The sequence below is a fragment of the Oncorhynchus mykiss genome, chromosome 7 (assembly GCF_013265735.2).
Source record: "Oncorhynchus mykiss isolate Arlee chromosome 7, USDA_OmykA_1.1, whole genome shotgun sequence".
Lineage (NCBI taxonomy): Eukaryota > Metazoa > Chordata > Actinopteri > Salmoniformes > Salmonidae > Oncorhynchus > Oncorhynchus mykiss.
In genome coordinates this window covers 12,850,672-12,871,105 of record NC_048571.1, presented here as the reverse complement: position 1 = coordinate 12,871,105, position 20,434 = coordinate 12,850,672, and the positions used below count along the sequence as shown (strand labels likewise).

General features: G+C 43.2%; 2 protein-coding genes across 3 annotated transcripts in view; both read right to left on the bottom strand.

Moving 5' to 3' along the window:
* Nucleotides 1-4,313, bottom strand: part of LOC110528756 (rho GTPase-activating protein 20-like) — a 19,994-nt gene extending 15,681 nt beyond the window's left edge. The window contains exon 1 of one of the 2 annotated variants that reach the window (XM_036982613.1): nucleotides 3,456-4,313. In XM_036982613.1, coding sequence (XP_036838508.1) covers nucleotides 3,456-3,551 — 96 coding nt within the window. In that variant the 5' untranslated portion in view covers nucleotides 3,552-4,313. The remainder of the gene's footprint in view (nucleotides 1-3,455) is intronic. The other variant, XM_036982612.1, reaches the window with a different exon arrangement.
* Nucleotides 4,314-7,541: 3,228 nt separating this feature from the next.
* LOC110527317 (zinc finger protein 250) lies at nucleotides 7,542-14,652 on the bottom strand. The gene is made up of 2 exons (XM_021608509.2): nucleotides 14,362-14,652; nucleotides 7,542-8,801 (listed from the first exon to the last, which is right to left on the bottom strand). Exons 1-2 carry the CDS (start codon nucleotides 14,552-14,554, stop codon nucleotides 7,939-7,941), a joined length of 1,056 nt encoding a protein of 351 aa, XP_021464184.2. The 5' UTR covers nucleotides 14,555-14,652; the 3' UTR covers nucleotides 7,542-7,938.
* Nucleotides 14,653-20,434: the final 5,782 nt, after the last annotated feature.

Here is a 20,434-nt window from a genome sequence, read left to right as displayed (position 1 = left end):
AAAAATAAGTCCAAAAATGGCAACTACAGATTGCCACTTTTAAGTCTATCAAAAGTGTGCAAGTTTGAGCATGTGTCCAGTAGGCCTATAGATTATTATTGTTTTTACCAGCATGAATTAGACTGAGCAATAAAATCCCCACTTTTAGTCCATAGGTTTGGATCTGCACTATGCAGCTGTTGCAAGAGCACATTTTTCACTGTCTGTCCACTGCTTTCAAAAACAATGACTGATAGGCAGCTTAAACGTATTGAATTCAACCATTATTGGGTTCAAATACACATTTAGATGTGGCGCAGATATCTAAAATTAGAGAGCAGCAGTGTGATTCACATCAATGCCCTATGTAGATATCAATAATAAGTGATATCCGTATCGCTGTAGACTACACCACTGCTGTCATCGTTACCCCCAAGTGTTTATTCAAGTTGGTTAATCTTTGGATGCCGACAGCAGTCGCACTATTGGAAGACACAGCTTGGACTGTAGCCTACAAAAACCTATTCCTGCTCTTGTCCCGCAATCCATCAAACACATGTGGTGTGTCATTATGGTGGTCTCTGACATCATAGTGGTCTCTGACATCCTAGTGGTCTCTGACATCCTAGTGGTCTCTGACATCCTAGTGGTCTCTGACATCCTAGTGGTCTCTGACATCCTAGTGGTCTCTGACATCCTAGTGGTCTCTGACATCCTAGTGGTCTCTGACTTGTGGTCAGTCTCGCTCAGGTGGAACAAACTTAAATGTGCGCCTTTTTTCAATGCCGATTTGAGTGTCATTGAGAAAACAGAGAAGAGTCAAAGATTTGTTTTGCAAACATCCTTTCTGAATTTAAAAGTAATCCTCAAAGTAATCTAGTTTTTCAAAAGTATCTGCAATCTGATTACAATATTTTTTGCTGTTAACGGATTACAGTTACCGTTTTGTTGTAATCCCTTACATGTAACGGATTACATGTAATCTGTTACTCCCCAACCCCGGTTACCAGAATAGTTGGTTATTAAGTTAATACATGGCACATGGGCAACAATGTAAAGCATTGCCTGTTCTATCTCAAAGTAAACAGCTAAATAACATGTTATTCTGAACTGTACAGATAATGATTTGTGTCATGACTTTAGGCATAATCAAGTTTCCTCAACGGACCACCTATTTATGTTAAGCCCATCAGGGTTATCTAGCCTGCTGGTCAGCAGCCAAATCTGCTGACCTAAACAGTTAGGACCTATCCTGTGATGACATCAGCTGTCACTACTGGTTATAAGGAAGGAATCTATACTACATTAGTAATGACAGTTATTATGACACAGTAATATACAGTGCATTGGAAAGTATTCAGAACCCTTGACCTTATCCACATTATGTTATGTTACAGCCTTATTCTAAAATTGATTTAAAAAAAATGTTTCCCTCATCTACACACAATACCCCATAGTGACAAAGCGAAAACAGGTTTTAGAAATGTTTGCAAAAAACAGAAATACCTCATTTACATAAGTATTCAGACCCTTTGCTATGAGACTAGAAATTGAGCTTAGATGCATCCTGTTTCCATTGATCATCCTTAAGATGTTTCTACAACTTGATTAGAGTCCAACTGTGGTAAATTAAATTGATTGGACATGATTTGGAAAGGCACCCACCTGTTTATATAAGGTCCCACAGTTGACAGAGAATGTCAGAGCAAAAACCAAGCTATGAGGTCGAAGGAATTGTTCGTAGAGCTCTGAAATCGGATTGTGTCGAGGCACAGATCTGGGGAAGGGTAGTAAAACATTTCTGCAGCTTTGAAGGTCCCCATGAACACAGTGGCTTCCATCATTCTTAAATGGAAGAAGTTTGGAACCACCAAGACTCTTCCTAGAGCTGGCTCCCCGGCCAAACTGAGCAATCGGGGGAAAAGGGCCTTGGTCAGGGAGGTGACATGACAGCCCTCTTGGAGAAACAAGATTCTTTGGTCTGATGAAACCAATATTGAACTCTTTGGCCTGAATGCCAAGCGTCACGTCTGGAGGAAACCTGGCACCATCCGTACCGTAAGGGTGGCAGCATCATGCTGTGGGGATGTTTTTCAGCGGCAGGCACTGGGAGACTAGTCAGGACCGAGGGATAGATGAAAAGAGCAAAGTACAGAGAGATATTTGATGAAAACCTGTTCCAGAGCGCTCAGGACCTCAGACTGGGACAAAGGTTCACATTCCAACAGGACAACGACCCTAAGCACACAGCCAAGACAATGCAGGAGTGGCTTCGGGACTAGTCTCTGAATATCCTTGAGTGGCCCAGCCAGAGCACGGACTTGAACCCAATCTAACATCTCTGGAGAGACCTGAAAATAACTATTCAGCGACGCTCCCCATCCAACCTGACAGAGCTTGAGAGGATCTGCATAGGAGAATGGGAGAAACTCCCCAAATACAGGTGTGCCAAGCTTGTAGCGTCATACCCAAGAAGATTTGAGGCTGTAATCACTGCCAAAGGTGCTTAAACAAAGTACTGAGTCAAGGGTCTGAATACTTATGTAAATGTCATATCTCCAATTTATATTTGTTATACATTTGCTTTGTCATTATGGGGTATTGTTTGTAGATTGATGAGGGGGAAAACAATTGAATCCATTTTAGAATAAGGCTGTAATGTAACAAAACGTGGAAAAAGTCAAGGGGTCTGAATACTTTCTGAATGCACTGTAGGTCTTGTGACTGGACAGATAAATTAAATAGTTATTAAAACTATCAATTACTGAAGCAGTCAGTGTATTAATGGCAGGCTTGCTTATAGCTGATATTTCCACACAAAGCAGAGCAGTGGGTAAAGCCTACTGCAAAAGGCTGCCAGTCCCCACGCAGCCAGACACTATAGTGGTGCCAGAGACTGGAATACCCGGCTACAGAACACCACAGTTTTTACACAAACACCACAGCTACTGATTCAGAAGACTGCGGAGGGGGAATCTATACATTCCAACTGTTGATCATTGTCCTATAATAACCTACAGTTGGCTATATGATAAAAGCCTAAGGTTTCAAACGAAGATGTCATATTTGATATACTGCATAAGATCAATGGTTTCAGAGCATTGAAACGCTTTTGAAATGTCACATTTTCGCATGGCTATGCAACAAGTAGTGCTGTTTTCAGCAAATAACTGAGTTGCATAGGCCTAATTCCTGGGTCTGTCTATGGATATTCTGATTAGTATCTACAACCGGAGGGTTCGGTTTAACGGCAATTTACTCCCTCCTCCTGCGAACACCATGAGTCTGAACATAGCACCAGCAATCCCCGTGTGAGCCCGTGCGCTACGGGACACAGAGCGCGCAACACAACACAGTTGCAATAAGCTCCTTAACCAAAAAAGTATATTCACTGTTTTGAAACGCATAACAATCACACACATTAATCGGGAATGAGTGCGTAAAAACACATGATTTGGCCTATGACGTTAATTTACCCTCTTGTGTTCATGTTGCGTGCTGGTCTTGGACTCGCCGGTGAGTGACATCCTGCGGCTCAGCTCGTTCTGTTGCTGTGGTGACATGGTTTCCATCCAGGTAGAGTTCCGTGGGAAAAGGGGAGCTGCAACCGCGCTCTACTGTCCCAAAGCTATGAAACTCCATAAAAGTCCTCCCATGCGTCGCTGTGCATGTGCGAAAGAAACAAATTCTCCTGTCGACACCTTGCAGTCCAACCAAAGTCGTATAAAGTACGCACAGGATCTGTATACGGTATTATGCCCGTCGTGGTTGAAAATGAGAGTTCAGTTGTCTGGTGTTGAAAACGAACTGTCTATGCCATGCACATCTTCACAATTTATAGGTCCTCTAAGCACGCACCTCACTCAGGCTCTCCACACACTGAAACAAATTGTCTGTGTCAATTCTTTACACACGAGCTCGTGAGCCCTGTGGAGTCGGTGCCTCGGTGGCCCCTGGGTCCTACTGCAGACCGTGTCTGGTAGAGAAGAGTTAGTTCTTTTTAAGGGAAATATCTGAGGGAAAATGGACCGGGTAACATTTCAATGAGAGTGGGACTATGTTACAAGCTTGATAACAAAAAAATCGTATGTTCTTGTTGTATTCCTCCAAGACTTGAGGTGAGCTTTGAAGTTTAGACTTGTTAGTGAAAAACACTATTCTTATTATCATGATCAGCAGGATTTAGACATGATAGACATTCATTAACAGGTGGTCAGTGTAATAGACAAGAGGGCGCTCTGCCCACTGTCATAACAAGAGTAGGAGATAAGAAATGGGACCCAAAACTTTGTAGAACTTGGAACTCGGTTTCAAAAAAAGAAAGAATGTAATAAAATCCATTTTACTGCAGCCTCAGACAGAAGTGGAGCACAAACTGGGCTAAAGTGAGAAGAACCAGGACAGTGTGTGCTCCCCAAACCAATCACAATCATAGCCCCATTTAAAGTGGTTCAGAAAATCAGATGACTAGATGAATGAGGGTGATAATGAAATGCCTTGGGCTGTTGGGCAGACAGCACACAGAGAAAGTACAACATACCCTCATTATTGTCTCTGTGAAACTTCCACTTTCTCCTTTAATCTTGAGGGCCGGTTTCCTGGAACCTAATTAGTCCTCAATTAAAAATATGTTTGAAATTTAAAAGAGAAAAAGTAACATCCCTCCTAACTTCTCTTGACATCCTCTCTTTTTCAGGCACACAGACACATTATGTTATGTTATTAGATAGAGGATTTGAGTGGCTTTTCGCCTGTGCTCTGTAGGGTTCCATTAGAAAGGAACGTCTGGTCTCCCTGCACAGCCAAAACATGTGGCGAAGAGCCCTCAGAGCCCTCAGAGCCGCCAACTACAATCACTAACACTACATTCCTATCTTTCTCTCTCACTCTGCCTATCCCTCTCTCCCTCAACTCCCCACACTCTTTCTGTCCATGCCTCTCTCCCTCAACTCCCCACACTCTTTCTGTCCATGCCTCTCTCCCTCAACTCCCCACACTCTTTCTGTCCATGCCTCTCTCCCTCAAGTCCCCACACTCTTTCTGTCCATGCCTCTCTCCCTCAACTCCCCACACTCTTTCTGTCCATGCCTCTCTCCCTCAAGTCCCCACACTCTTTCTGTCCATGCCTCTCTCCCTCAACTCCCCACACTCTTTCTGTCCATGCCTCTCTCCCTCAACTCCCCACACTCTTTCTGTCCATGCCTCTCTCCCTCAACTCCCCACACTCTTTCTGTCCATGCCTCTTTCCCTTCTGCAAACAACCCTATACTTCCCCGTCCGTCCCTCCACCTCTTTCTGTGTTTGTCTTCCTTCATCTCCTCCTCCCTCGCTCCATGTTCATCCCAGCACAGCATTTCTCCCTCCAGTGGTTGGCCCGACCCTCGTCCCATCGATTTAATCAGTTTCCCGAATGAGCCAATGTTCCAGACAGAAAAAGGCAGAGGCATGTGTCTGTCCGCTATGCAAGGTCCTGAGGACATCACCTCTCCTCTTCACCTGCAGCAACTAGCAACACAGGGTCACGTAGACCATGGCTGAAAACTGAGAACTACAATTGAATGAATATTACAAATGCAAAAAGTTGGCGCCATTCAATTACATTAAGTACTACATTCTCATTGTCATATTCGCTCTTCCCCAATGTAACAGACATGGTTAGAATACATCTACAGTTACTCCTATCACTTGATGTTCCTTCCTGCCCTCCGTAGCCTGTATGAGCTGCAGACGTCAGAGGCAGGAGATGTTTATTGCCAATAAATGAGAGACTGATGTGTGAGATAAATATTTATGAAGTGTGTGGATTCCCTCCCTTCAATCCAACAGTAGACAAACTCTCTCTCTCTCTCTCTCTCTCTCTCTCTCTCTCTCTCTCTCTCTCTCTCTCTCTCTCTCACACACACACATCTGTTTATGGAAAGATTCCTCTGCTGTGTCAGCGCTGTAAAGGCAATACATCATCTGTACAGATAATATACAGAGTGAAGTTTTTGGACTTGGGGACTGGGCCAGAGATGTGAGCTGAATGACTTCGGTTCGAGCTCTGTTCTGGTTCTGGTTTAGAGTGGGTTCATAGAGATGTGATCAGATACGATCACATGCAGTCTGTCCTTTGGTATCCACTCTGTTTGTCCCGTGGCAGCGATCGCCTTCCTGATAGCCATAATCTAGTGGCTCACGTCTCTCTTTATAGCTGCCCAAGAATGGCTTGAAAAAGCTGTGGATACCCTCCATCATAGTCAGAGGACCCTGAATCGACCAATTGACCATTGTTCTACTGACAGTATTCCTCAATTGCCACTGACGCTGAAAGGCTGTCAGATAAAACTGGGACTTTGGATTGTCATCAAGATCGTGTTTCAATGCAGTACTTGAATCAGTACTTGAGAAATAAGTACTACAGTAAGTATTTTTATGGCAACATTTGATTATGTTTGTTGTATGCAACAATTGTAGTACTTTCGTCTGTAGTGTTTCAGATAGGGCCTACATGTTATTCCTTTGTAATGTGTATCATGTCTGCTAGCTATATTTGTATTTACCCTCCCAGTGATCATATCTAGGGTCTATTGTTTTCTGCTAGCAGGCCTATGTCATCTATTACGGTCTCTGGCCCCTTTGAAAACTAGATGATAGACCTCAGGGAATTTTTCTCCTACATATTTCCACTCTGAAAACTAGTAATAAAAGAGTCCTATACCCTCCAGCTCCTCTCTCTGTTTTCTTGACCCATTTCTCTCTGAAATTAATCTGGCATTTCCACCATTGGCACACGAACAATGCCTGCTTACATGAATCTAATTTAAAACAATGTTTCTGGCCACAACTGTCAGAGGCCTTCCTTTCAGTTGGACTTCATTTCGGGTTGGCCTTCCTTTCAGAGGCCTTCATTTAGTTTGTACTGGTGGGAGCCTGAGGAGCAATTATCACAGCCTATGATAACAAACACAGACCCAGATCTGCCCTGGAAACACAGGGAACAGAGGAAACTACCGGTTCCGACAAAAGTCACCCAGACAAATGTTAAGCGGCCAGTACTAGTTCAAATTCAGTTCTTATTGATTGATAAATGACTGGAGATTATTAGGAGGCATTGACCAAATAGGGCCAAATCGGAATGTTGAGGATTCTCCATGACGCTGGTGTTCCTTAGGAATGTGGCCTGTCAAATATCCCACTGACCTACATTTAAAAGCTCACAGTTTTCACAGGAAGCCACTGTCAGTATAAGGTAATGGTTCACAAAGTCCTTTACAGCCTGACCTTTACCCAACAAAGGTTTTTGTGACCCAATAATTCAAACAAAGGCACAGATTTACTTTCAGCCATGTCCCAGGAGACACCAGTCATGAGGTAAAATTGACACAGGGCCTGTATGGACAAAGCGTCTGAGAGTTTAGGAATGCTGTTCCAGGATAGGGTTGGGGGTAAGAGGCAGGGAATAGAGCTGATAGAGGATGTATTAAACCTTCCTGATATGAACCAGCACAGAAATCATGTTCAACAGGGAAAAATAGGGTTTCACTATGACATCCATTGAAAAAAACAACTTTATTAAAACAAAGTTTATTTGCTGTATTGAGTCAATACAGATGTGATGGGCTACTTCAATATGCTAACATGCAGCCATCAGTACAGATAGAAGATATCCTGTATGTCATTGTTAATCAATTGAATAACAACTCCTGTTGTTTAGAAATCCAAGTGTGTGCTCTGTGCTAGATACAGTGGTGAGGACATCCTGAAGCCAGCAGTGTCCTGGAGGGTAGGTCCCTGAAAGTGAGAGCTAGATTCATCTTAAAAAGATGACACTGAGTGATACTTCCTCGTCCACACACACAACTCAATTCATTTTTGTCTAGTGCCAGAAAATATAACATTAATTTAAAGTTGGATGTAACAAGAAATCCACAATGATAAAGTATAATTTGTTGTTTTCACTTCAGATTCACTTCAGGCTTAAGCTTTTGCTGCACTCATTGCAGGGATATTATGTATCCCGTTTGTGTGAGTGCTCATATGCAACTTCAAGCTTCCTTTATAACTAAAGCATTTGTCACATTCTTTGCACTGATGAAGTTTCTCCCCTGTGTGAACGCTCTGATGACGTCTTAAATGGCTTAATTCCATGTAACTTTTCTTGCATACAGGACAGCTGTATGTTCTCTGTCCTCTATGAATTCTCATATGCAATGTCAATTCTATCTTCTGGTTGAAAGCGTTGCCACAGTCTTCACACTGAAAAGATTTATCCCCTGTGTGTATCCTTGTGTGTCTGTCCAAGTCACACTTCCGACTGAAACATTTGCCACAGTCTTTGCACTGATAAGATTTCTGTCCTGTGTGTATTCTCATATGCTGTTTCAGGTTACTCATAACATTGAAACATCTACCACATTGTTTGCACTGATAAGGTTTCTCCCCAGTGTGTATCCTTGAATGGATGGTCAAGTGTCCCTTACGTGTGAAGCTGTTGCCACATTGTTTACACTGATATAGTTTCTCCACTGCAGCAGAGCAGTCTGGATGAACTGAGAGGGGCTGATCACTGGTTGGTTGTGGTACTCTGTAGTCCTCTACATCAGGATCTGTTTTGATCTCCTCAGTTATGATGATAGGTAGAGCGCTCCTCTCTTCGTCATCCACAGTTTGGTTTTGGTAAAGATGTGAGGGCTGAGGTGGGTCCTCCTGACTGAGTCTGAGCTTCTGTTGTTCCTCTTTAATCTGTGTGGGTTCTGGGTCATCCTGCCCCAGACTGGGGCTCCACTCCTGATCACAGTTCTGCTGCTCAGGGGGAACGACTGGAGTGAGTAGCTGGAAGTCTGGAGGGAAACAAATATATTCAATCAATATTTTGAATGACTAAAAATTGTGATTTTGTTTGGAAGGCCTCTTTGTGCTTAAAAACAAGAGGATTTGTTGAATGGTCTACTACACTAGCTACAGCATGATTCAACAGAGCAATGTTGGCCAACCAAAGTTATGTTCAGGGTGCGCTATTCCAATATTAGACTTGTCATTCATTATTTCATGAATTAGTGACGAGGTCTTTGGGCATTTCATAGTGGCTGCATTCGAGATAACTCATGGTCCAATGACCACTAGCAGAATGTGTCCCAAGTCCAAAGCTACAGTGCCTTCAGAAAGTATTCACGCCCCTTGACAGATTTTGTTGTGTTACTGCCTGAATTTAAAATAGATTACATTGAGATTGTGTCATTGGTCTACACACAATACCCCATAATGTCAAAGTGGAATTATGTTTTGATAAAAGTTTACAAGTTAACTAAAAATGAAAAGCTGAAATGTCTTGAGTGAATTAGTATTCAACCTCTTTGTTATGGCATGCCTAAATAAGTTCAAGAGTAAAAATATGCTAAGCTGTCATATGGAATTGTTTTAAGATGGTCATACTATATGGATCATTTAGCTATTTGATTTTTAATTGTAGGACCCCTTTAGGTATCACAAAAATACATACAATTATTTGATAAAATATTGATTTTGGCCTTTACTAATAAAGCCCATTGAAACGTATTGAATAACAGAAATTGCAGAAACTGCTTGAACAAAGAACTATTAAATCCAGTTTTATATGCTACCCCCCCAATCAAAGTCTAATATGGACGCCAATGGGTTTTTTCTGCTTTGCAAGCACATCTGTCTGTGGTTCACAACCGTCTGTTGTCAGCTATTGAGTCCCGGAAGAACCGACAGGGGGGCATTCAGCAAGACGGAGTGTTTTGGAATGTCCAGATGGAAATAGGCTATGTAGTGCAAAACATTGGCATCCATATTAGATCATTATTTGAAGAGGGGGGTAGCATCTAAAAACGGGATTTAATAGTTTCTTGTTCACTGGTCAGCGATATGTTTTTCGCATTGTCATTATGGGGTATTGTGTGTAGATTGATGAGGATTTTATTTTTTTTTTTTAGAATAAGGCAGAAACATAACAAAATGTGGAAAACGTCAAGGGGTCTGAATACTTTCCGAATGCACTGTAAATGTGTTTAGCTAATCGGGACTAGAGTGTAGATAGCTTCAGACGAGGGACAAATGGGTACAATCAGAACTAGGATGTAGATAGCTTCAGACGCGGGACAAATGGGTACAATCAGAACTAGGATGTAGATAGCTTCAGACGAGGGACAAATGGGTACAATCAGAACTAGGATGTAGATAGCTTCAGACGCGGGACAAATGGGTACAATCAGAACTAGGATGTAGATAGCTTCAGACGCGGGACAAATGGGTATAATCAGGACTAGGATGTAGATAGCTTCAGACGAGGGACAAATGGGTATAATCAGGACTAGGATGTAGATAGCTTCAGACGCGGGACAAATGGGTACAATCAGAACTAGGATGTAGATAGCTTCAGACGCGGGACAAATGGGTATAATCAGGACTAGGATGTAGATAGCTTCAGACGCGGGACAAATGGGTACAATCAGAACTAGGATGTAGATAGCTTCAGACGCGGGACAAATGGGTATAATCAGAACTAGGATGTAGATAGCTTCAGACGCGGGACAAATGGGTACAATCAGAACTAGGATGTAGATAGCTTCAGACGAGGGACAAATGGGTACAATCAGAACTAGGATGTAGATAGCTTCAGACGCGGGACAAATGGGTACAATCAGAACTAGGATGTAGATAGCTTCAGACGAGGGACAAATGGGTACAATCAGAACTAGGATGTAGATAGCTTCAGACGCGGGACAAATGGGTACAATCAGAACTAGGATGTAGATAGCTTCAGACGCGGGACAAATGGGTATAATCAGGACTAGGATGTAGATAGCTTCAGACGAGGGACAAATGGGTACAATCAGAACTAGGATGTAGATAGCTTCAGACGCGGGACAAATGGGTACAATCAGAACTAGGATGTAGATAGCTTCAGACGCGGGACAAATGGGTACAATCAGAACTAGGATGTAGATAGCTTCAGACGCGGGACAAATGGGTATAATCAGGACTAGGATGTAGATAGCTTCAGACGCGGGACAAATGGGTATAATCAGGACTAGGATGTAGATAGCTTCAGACGCGGGACAAATGGGTACAATCAGAACTAGGATGTAGATAGCTTCAGACGCGGGACAAATGGGTATAATCAGGACTAGGATGTAGATAGCTTCAGACGCGGGACAAATGGGTACAATCAGAACTAGGATGTAGATAGCTTCAGACGCGGGACAAATGGGTATAATCAGAACTAGGATGTAGATAGCTTCAGACGCGGGACAAATGGGTACAATCAGAACTAGGATGTAGATAGCTTCAGACGAGGGACAAATGGGTACAATCAGAACTAGGATGTAGATAGCTTCAGACGCGGGACAAATGGGTACAATCAGAACTAGGATGTAGATAGCTTCAGACGAGGGACAAATGGGTACAATCAGAACTAGGATGTAGATAGCTTCAGACGCGGGACAAATGGGTACAATCAGAACTAGGATGTAGATAGCTTCAGACGCGGGACAAATGGGTATAATCAGGACTAGGATGTAGATAGCTTCAGACGAGGGACAAATGGGTACAATCAGAACTAAGATGTAGATAGCTTCAGACGCGGGACAAATGGGTACAATCAGAACTAGGATGTAGATAGCTTCAGACGCGGGACAAATGGGTACAATCAGAACTAGGATGTAGATAGCTTCAGACGCGGGACAAATGGGTATAATCAGGACTAGGATGTAGATAGCTTCAGACGCGGGACAAATGGGTATAATCAGGACTAGGATGTAGATAGCTTCAGACGCGGGACAAATGGGTACAATCAGGACTAGGATGTAGATAGCTTCAGACGCGGGACAAATGGGTATAATCAGAACTAGGATGTAGATAGCTTCAGACGAGGGACAAATGGGTACAATCAGAACTAGGATGTAGATAGCTTCAGACGAGGGACAAATGGGTACAACCAGGACTAGGATGTAGATAGCTTCAGACGCGAGACACGTGGGTCTACTATAGATACAGTCATTGGACCATGAGTTCTCAAACGCTTTGAGGACAATACAGTGCCACTGACACGGCCGGCAACGAAAACATGCGGTCTCTCCTTCACTGCAGCCGAGGTGAGTAAGACATTTAAACGTGTTAACCCTCGCAAGGCTGCAGGCCCAGACGGCATCCCCAGCCGCGCCCTCAGAGCATGCGCAGACCAGCTGGCCGGTGTGTTTACGGACATATTCAATCAATCCCTATACCAGTCTGCTGTTCCCACATGCTTCAAGAGGGCCACCATTGTTCCTGTTCCCAAGAAAGCTAAGGTAACTGAGCTAAACGACTACCGCCCCGTAGCACTCACTTCCGTCATCATGAAGTGCTTTGAGAGACTAGTCAAGGACCATATCACCTCCACCCTACCTGACACCCTAGACCCACTCCAATTTGCTTACCGCCCAAATAGGTCCACAGACGATGCAATCTCAACCACACTGCACACTGCCCTAACCCATCTGGACAAGAGGAATACCTATGTGAGAATGCTGTTCATTGACTACAGCTCGGCATTCAACACCATAGTACCCTCCAAGCTCGTCATCAAGCTCGAGACCCTGGGTCTCGACCCCGCCCTGTGCAACTGGGTACTGGACTTCCTGACGGGCCGCCCCCAGGTGGTGAGGGTAGGCAACAACATCTCCTCCCCGCTGATCCTCAACACTGGGGCCCCACAAGGGTGCGTTCTGAGCCCTCTCCTGTACTCCCTGTTCACCCACGACTGCGTGGCCACGCACGCCTCCAACTCAATCATCAAGTTTGCGGACGACACAACAGTGGTAGGCTTGATTACCAACAACGACGAGACGGCCTACAGGGAGGAGGTGAGGGCCCTCGGAGTGTGGTGTCAGGAAAATAACCTCACACTCAACGTCAACAAAACTAAGGAGATGATTGTGGACTTCAGGAAACAGCAGAGGGAACACCCCCCTATCCACATCGATGGAACAGTAGTGGAGAGGGTAGCAAGTTTTAAGTTCCTCGGCATACACATCACAGACAAACTGAATTGGTCCACTCACACAGACAGCATTGTGAAGAAGGCGCAGCAGCGCCTCTTCAACCTCAGGAGGCTGAAGAAATTTGGCTTGTCACCAAAAGCACTCACAAACTTCTACAGATGCACAATCGAGAGCATCCTGGCGGGCTGTATCACCGCCTGGTACGGCAACTGCTCCGCCCTCAACCGTAAGGCTCTCCAGAGGGTGGTGAGGTCTGCACAACGCATCACCGGGGTCAAACTACCTGCCCTCCAGGACACCTACACCACCCGATGTCACAGGAAGGCCATAAAGATCATCAAGGACATCAACCACCCGAGCCACTGCCTGTTCACCCCGCTATCATCCAGAAGGCGAGGTCAGTACAGGTGCATCAAAGCTGGGACCGAGAGACTGAAAAACAGCTTCTATCTCAAGGCCATCAGACTGTTAAACAGCCACCACTAACATTGAGTGGCTGCTGCCAACACACTGACACTGACTCAACTCCAGCCACTTTAATAATGGGAATTGATGGGAAATGATGTAAATATATAAATATATCACTAGCCACTTTAAACAATGCTACCTTATATAATGTTACTTACCCTACATTATTCATCTCATATGCATACGTATATACTGTACTCTATATCATCGACTGTATCCTTATGTAATACATGTATCACTAGCCACTTTAAACTATGCCACTTTGTTTACATACTCATCTCATTTGTACATACTGTACTCGATACCATCTACTGTATCTTGCCTATGCTGCTCTGTACCATCACTCATCATATATCCTTATGTACATATTCTTTATCCCCTTACACTGTGTACAAGACAGTAGTTTTGGAATTGTTAGTTAGATTACTTGTTGGTTATTACTGCATTGTCGGAACTAGAAGCACAAGCATTTCGCTACACTCGCATTAACATCTGCTAACCATGTGTATGTGACAAATAAAATTTGATTTGATTTGATTTGATTTATGGAATACCCTTCAGACCTCAGCCAGCATATCCAACCCGCGTGTTTACAGCTGCAGTAAATTTGGACAGGCTTCTGCGAGATATGTCTCGAAAAATGTATCTCAATCCAGAGTTGAGAAATGCGTTGTACTCCGAATTGTCATCCCTCCACGGGGTCTTAATCTATGTAGGAAGCCTGTCCGACCCTAGTGCAGCTGTAAGCGAACATGTCGCATCTACTGGCTATTTAAACCTCGTTTTATTAGTTAATGAAATAAATAATTGATCAAATGTATAATATTGGGCTAAGAGTGCGCATATCACAACGTGCCATCTGAATTATCTAGTCTAGTGACGTTAAATATACAAATATCGTATCACAACTGTAGCTCGCTATACACACCAACTCTGTGTAACTTTATCTCTGGTTTGATAACCATGGCCAACAGCCTCCGTAGACGCTCGTTCTCCTCTGCTGAACATAAGATGAGTTCCTGAAACTCTGCAATGGTCTTCTCTACGGCCCCGAATATCTCCACAGCAGCCGCGGATAAACGCTCAGCGACGAACACATTCAGCAACTGTAGTTTGGACATATTGGCGATCAAATAAATGTTGAAACTTCTGTCTGCTTTGGTCTAGCAGATCTAATCTATAACATATGTAAACAACGATGGACGGTGTGCTCCTTACACAACGCGATCGGTGAAAAACAGATTGCAGTACAATAGCGCCACCTGCTGTCTTGGAGCATTTAATGGAAAACCAGTCACTGGATCCTACCCCCAACACCAAATTTAGCTAAAATGTCTTCTTCTTCGTTTCTAGCAGACTATACTCTGAATTGCTAGTTTATATTTCTAACTGTTGTCAGTCAGTATATTCTGTAACAACGAGACGTTTTTTTCATGCCTTTGCATGAAAAACCACCATGTCCCAGGAGACACCAGTTGGGAGGAGGTAACATGGTTAGGGCCATGAGGTTGTATTCACAAAGGCCCCAATTCTGGGGGTTAGAAATCCAGGGCTTGAAAACGAAAGTGTCAATGTATGCCAATAACTAAAATGACCTCTTAAATCTGCAAATCTGGATCCCTGCACAGTCTCATTGAAGATCTTGATCCATTTTCTATCCTCTTTGGACTTAAACCCAATTATGATAAGTGTACCTTATGTATTGGATTGTTAAAAGACAATTTTTACATGACCTTGTAGTTTACCTATAAAATGGCCTGATGGTGAAGTAGACATACTTGATATTCATATCCTTAAAGATATCAATTAATTTACCACAAGAAATTTCAATAAAAAGTTAGCAAAAATAGACAAGATTCTGCAACCATTGAGAGGTATACCTGTATATTTATGGACAAATCACATTGATTAACTCGAGTCCAATCTCTTATGTAGGCGTCTTAACCAGCCATAAAATAACGCAATGTGTCACAACAGGTGTAAATATATGGGTTATGGCAGTGTTATGACGATATTATGGACAAGTTGTCCGCTGTTATGACATATTGACATGAATATGACCGTGTCATAACGCGTTGATGCTAGGTGTCAAGTAAAGTGTTACCAAAAAAATGGATGCAGGCTAATTAAATCGTTATGGAGCTGGGGCACAGACTGAGCCGTAACAGTTTGAACCAAACCCATGGCGCAATATTTAGAATTTTGTCGACAGACTAGAATACATCGAGAGAACAGGTTCAGAAAATAGGGATATGGATTTAATTTCATTTACCCCTATTTTCTGAACCGTTTCTGAACTCGTTCTCTCAATGTATTCTAGTCTGTCGACAAAATTCTAATTGAAGATACACGGTATTTAAAAGGGATCACGGCTTAAGATAAATGACCTGAAAACCTTTCTGAATTAAAACTCAATGAGAACATCTGTTGGCCAGCGGATTTTAGTGGTTGAATTACATTTATTCAGCGCACACAAAAGAATCACACCTGCAAAGCCAATTATGCACCTTCATATGGTAAGTCTGAATACCAACTACTGAGAAGGGCGTAAAAAAGGCATAACTTCCTAAATCGGAATCAGATCCAAAGCATCTGATTGGGAGTGCTGATCTAGTTTTGCTTTTTCAATTATAATGACTGGACAGGGGCAATCGAATCCTAGATCAGCACTCATTGGATATGCTTTATGTCAATTATAATGAATGGGCAGGGGCGAACTGATCCTAGATCGGCCCTCATGTCAGACGCTTTATGAAAACGGTTCAGGATAGGGTTGGGGGTAAGAGGCAGGGAATAGAGCTGATAGAGGATGTATTAAACCTTCCTGATATGAACCATCACAGAAATCATGTTCAACAGAGAAAAATAGGGTTTCACTATGACATCCATTGAAAAAAAAAACTTTATTAAAACAAATTATTTGCTGCATTATTAACTGTCAACACAGATGTGATAGAATCCTTCAATATTCTAACATGCAGCTGTTGGTACAGATAGAAGGTCCAAATATCCTGTACGTCATTGTTAAACAATTGAATAAGAACTTCTATTGTTTAGAAATCCAAATGTGTGCTCTGTGCTAGATACAGTGGTGAGGACTTCCTTTTTCTTTAGATGTAGACCATTTATTTCATTTCTCTCTTCTTTACACGAAACAACCAACGCATTAAAAACAAAAAACACAAATACAGAGAGAAAGTTTTCCTCAAATGATATGGTGAGGCCTTCCTGAAGCCAGCTGTCCTCCACTTTTTCCACATTTTGTTACATTGCAGCCTTATTCTAAAATCGGGGAAAAATAAATCATTCTCAGCAAACTACACACAATACCCCATAATGACAAAGCAAAAACAGTTTAGAAAATGTTTGCAAATGTATTAAAAATATAAAACAGATACTGTATTCAGACCCTTTGCTATGAGACTGGGAATTGAGCTCAAGTGCATCCTGTTTCAATTGATCATCCTTGATGTTTCTACAACGTCTACAATTCAATTGATAGGACATGATTTGGAAAGGCACACACCTGTCTATATAAGGTCCCACAGTTGACAGTGCATGTCAGAGCAAAAACCAAGCCATGAGGTAGAAGGAATTGTCCGTAGAGCTCCGAGATAGGGTTGTGTCGAGGCACGGATCTGGGGAAGGATACCAAACATTTCTGCTCCATTGAAGGTCCTCAACAACACAGTGGCCTCCAGCATTCTTAAATGGAAGAAGTTTAGAACCACCAAGACTCTTCCTAGCGCTGGCCGCCCGACCAAACTGAGCAATCGGGGGAGGAGGGCCTTAGTCAGGGAGGTGACCAAGAACCTGATAGTCACTCTGTGGAGATGGGAGAACCTTCCAGAAGGACAACCATCTCTGCAGCACTCCACCAATTATGCTTTTATGGTAGAGTGGTCAGACGGAAGCCACTCCTCAGTAAAAGGCACATGACTGCCCGCTTGGAGTTTGCCAAAAGTCACCTAAAGACTTTCAGACCATGAGAAACAAGAGTCTCTGGTCTGATGAAACCACGATGGAACTCTGCCTGAATACCAAGCGTCACGTCAGGAGGAAACTTGGCACCATCCCTAAGGTGAAGCATGGTGGTGGCAGCATCATGCTGTGGGGATGTTTTTCAGTGGCAGGGACTGGGAGACTAGTCAGGATCGAGGCAAAGCTGAACGGAGAAAAGTACAGAGAGATCCATTTGCTAAAATTTTGAAACAAATGTTTTTGCTTTGTCATTATGGGGTATTGTGTAGATTGATGAGGGGAAAAACAATGTAATCCATTTTAGAATAAGGCTGTAACGTAACAATGTAATCCATTTTAGAATAAGGCTGTAACGTAACAAAATGGGAAAAGTCTGAATACTGTCCGAATGCACTGTAGGTCTCTGAAAGTGAGAGCTAGTTTCAGCTAAGAAATCTAATACTGACTGATGATTTTCACAACTCAATTTGTTTTGTCATCAAGTGCCAGAAAACAGAACATAACATTAATTTACAAGTTGGATGTGAGAAGAAATCCACAATGACACAAAGTATCATGTTGTTTTCACTTTCACTTCAGGCTGAAGCTTTTGCTGTACTCACTGCAGTAATATAATGTATGCCCTTTAATGTGAGTGCTCATACGTGATGTATGGCTGTTTATAACAACATTAACAATATCTCTCTCATCATCACTCAATGCCTAGGTTTACCCCCACTGTATTCACATCCTACCATACCTTTGTCTGTACATTATACCTTGAAGCTATTTTATCGCCCCCAGAAACCCCCTTTTACTCTCTGTTCCAGACGTCCTAGACCAATTCTCATAGCTTTTAGCCGTACCTTTATCCTACTCCTCCTCTGGTGATGTAGAGGTGAATCCAGGCCCTGCAGTGCCTAGCTCCACTCCTATTCCCCAGGCGCTCTCTTTTGATAACTTATGTAACCATAATAGCCTTGGTTTCATGCATGTCAACATTAGAAGCCTCCTCCCTAAGTTTGTTTTATTCACTGCTTTAGCACACTCTGCCAACCCGGATGTCCTAGCCGTGTCTGAATCCTGGCTTAGGAAGACCACCAAAAACTCTGAAATCTCCATCCCCAAAGGGGGCGGTGTTGCAATGTACTGCAACATAGCCTGCAGAGTTCTGTCCTACTATCCAGGTCTGTACCCAAACAATTTGAACTTCTACTTTTAAAAATTCACCTCTCTATAAACAAGTCTCTCACCGTTGCCGCCTGCTATAGACCACCCTCTGCCCCCAGCTGTGCTCTGGACACCATATGTGAACTGATTGCCCCCCATCTATCTTCAGAGCTTGTGCTGCTAGGTGACCTAAACTGGAACATGCTTAACACCCCGGCCATCCTACAATCTAAGCTTGATGCCCTCAATCTCACACAAATTATCAATGAACCTACCAGGTACCTCCCCAAAGTCATAAACATGGGCACCCTCATAGATATCATCCTAACCAACTTGCCCTCTAAATATACCTCTGCTGTTTTCAACCAAGATCACAGCGATCACTGCCTCATTGCCTGCATCTGGGTCAGCGGTCAAACAACCTCCACTCATCACTGTCAAACGCTCCCTGAAACACTTCAGCGAGTAGGCCTTTCTAATCGACCTGGCCGGGGTATCCTGGAAGGATATTGACCTCATCCCGTCAATAGAGGATGCCTGGTTATTAAAAAAACAAAAAAACATCTTAAATAAGCATGCCCCATTCAAGAAATGTAGAACCAGGAACAGATATAGCCCTTGGTTCTCTCCAGACCTGACTGCCCTTAACCAACACAAAAACATCCTATGGCATTCTGCATTAGCATCGAACAGTCCCCGTGATATGCAACATTTCAGGGAAGATAGAAACCAATATACACAGGCAGTTAGAAAAGCCAAGGCTAGCTTTTTCAAGCAGAAATTTGCTTCCTGCAACACAAATTCAAAAAAGTTCTGGGACACCGTAAAGTCCATGGAGAATAAGAACCCCTCCTCCCAGCTGCCCACTGCACTGAGGATAGGAAACTATGTCACCACCGATAAATCCACTATAATTGAGAATTTCAATAAGCATTTTTCTACGGCTGGCCATGCTTTCCACCTGGCTACCCCTACCCTACGATATCTTAACCACCATCGATAAGAAACAATACTGTGCAGCCGTATTCATTGACCTGGCCAAGGCTTTCAACTCTGTCAATCACCACATCCTCATCGGTAGACTCGATAACCTTGGTTTCTCAAATGATTGCCTCGCCTGGTTCACCAACTACTTATCTGATGGAGTTCAGTGTGTCAAATTGGAGGTCCTTTTGTCCGGGCCTCTGGCAGTCTTTATGGGTGCTACATGGTTCAAATCTTGGGCCGACTCTCTTCTCTGTATACATCAATGATGTCGCTCTTGCTGCTGATGAGTCTCTGATCCACCTCTACGCAGACGACACCATTCTGTATACTTCTGGCCCTTCTTTGGACACTGTGTTAACAACCCTCCAGACGAGCTTCAATGCCATACAACCCTCCTTCCGTGGCCTCTAACTGCTCTTAAATACAAGTAAAACTAAATGCATGCTCTTCAACCGATCGCTGCCTGCACCTGCCCACCCGTCCAGCATCACTACTCTGGACGGTTCTGACTTAGAATATGGGGACAACTACAAATACCTAGGTGTCTGGTTAGACTGTAAACTCTCCTTCCAGACTCACATCAAACATCTTCAATCCAAAGTTAAATCTGGAATTGGCTTCCTATTTCGCAACAAAGCATCCTTCACTCATGCTGCCAAACATACCCTCGTAAAACTGACCATCCATGTCATTTACAAAATAGCCTCCAATACCCTACTCAATAAATTGGATGCAGTCTATCACAGTGCCATCCATTTAGTCACCAAAGCCCTATATACTACCCTCCACTGCGACCTGTACGCTCTTGTTGGCTGGCCCTTGCTTCATACTCGTCGCCAAACCCACTGGCTCCAGGCCATCTAAAAGACCCTGCTAGATAAAGT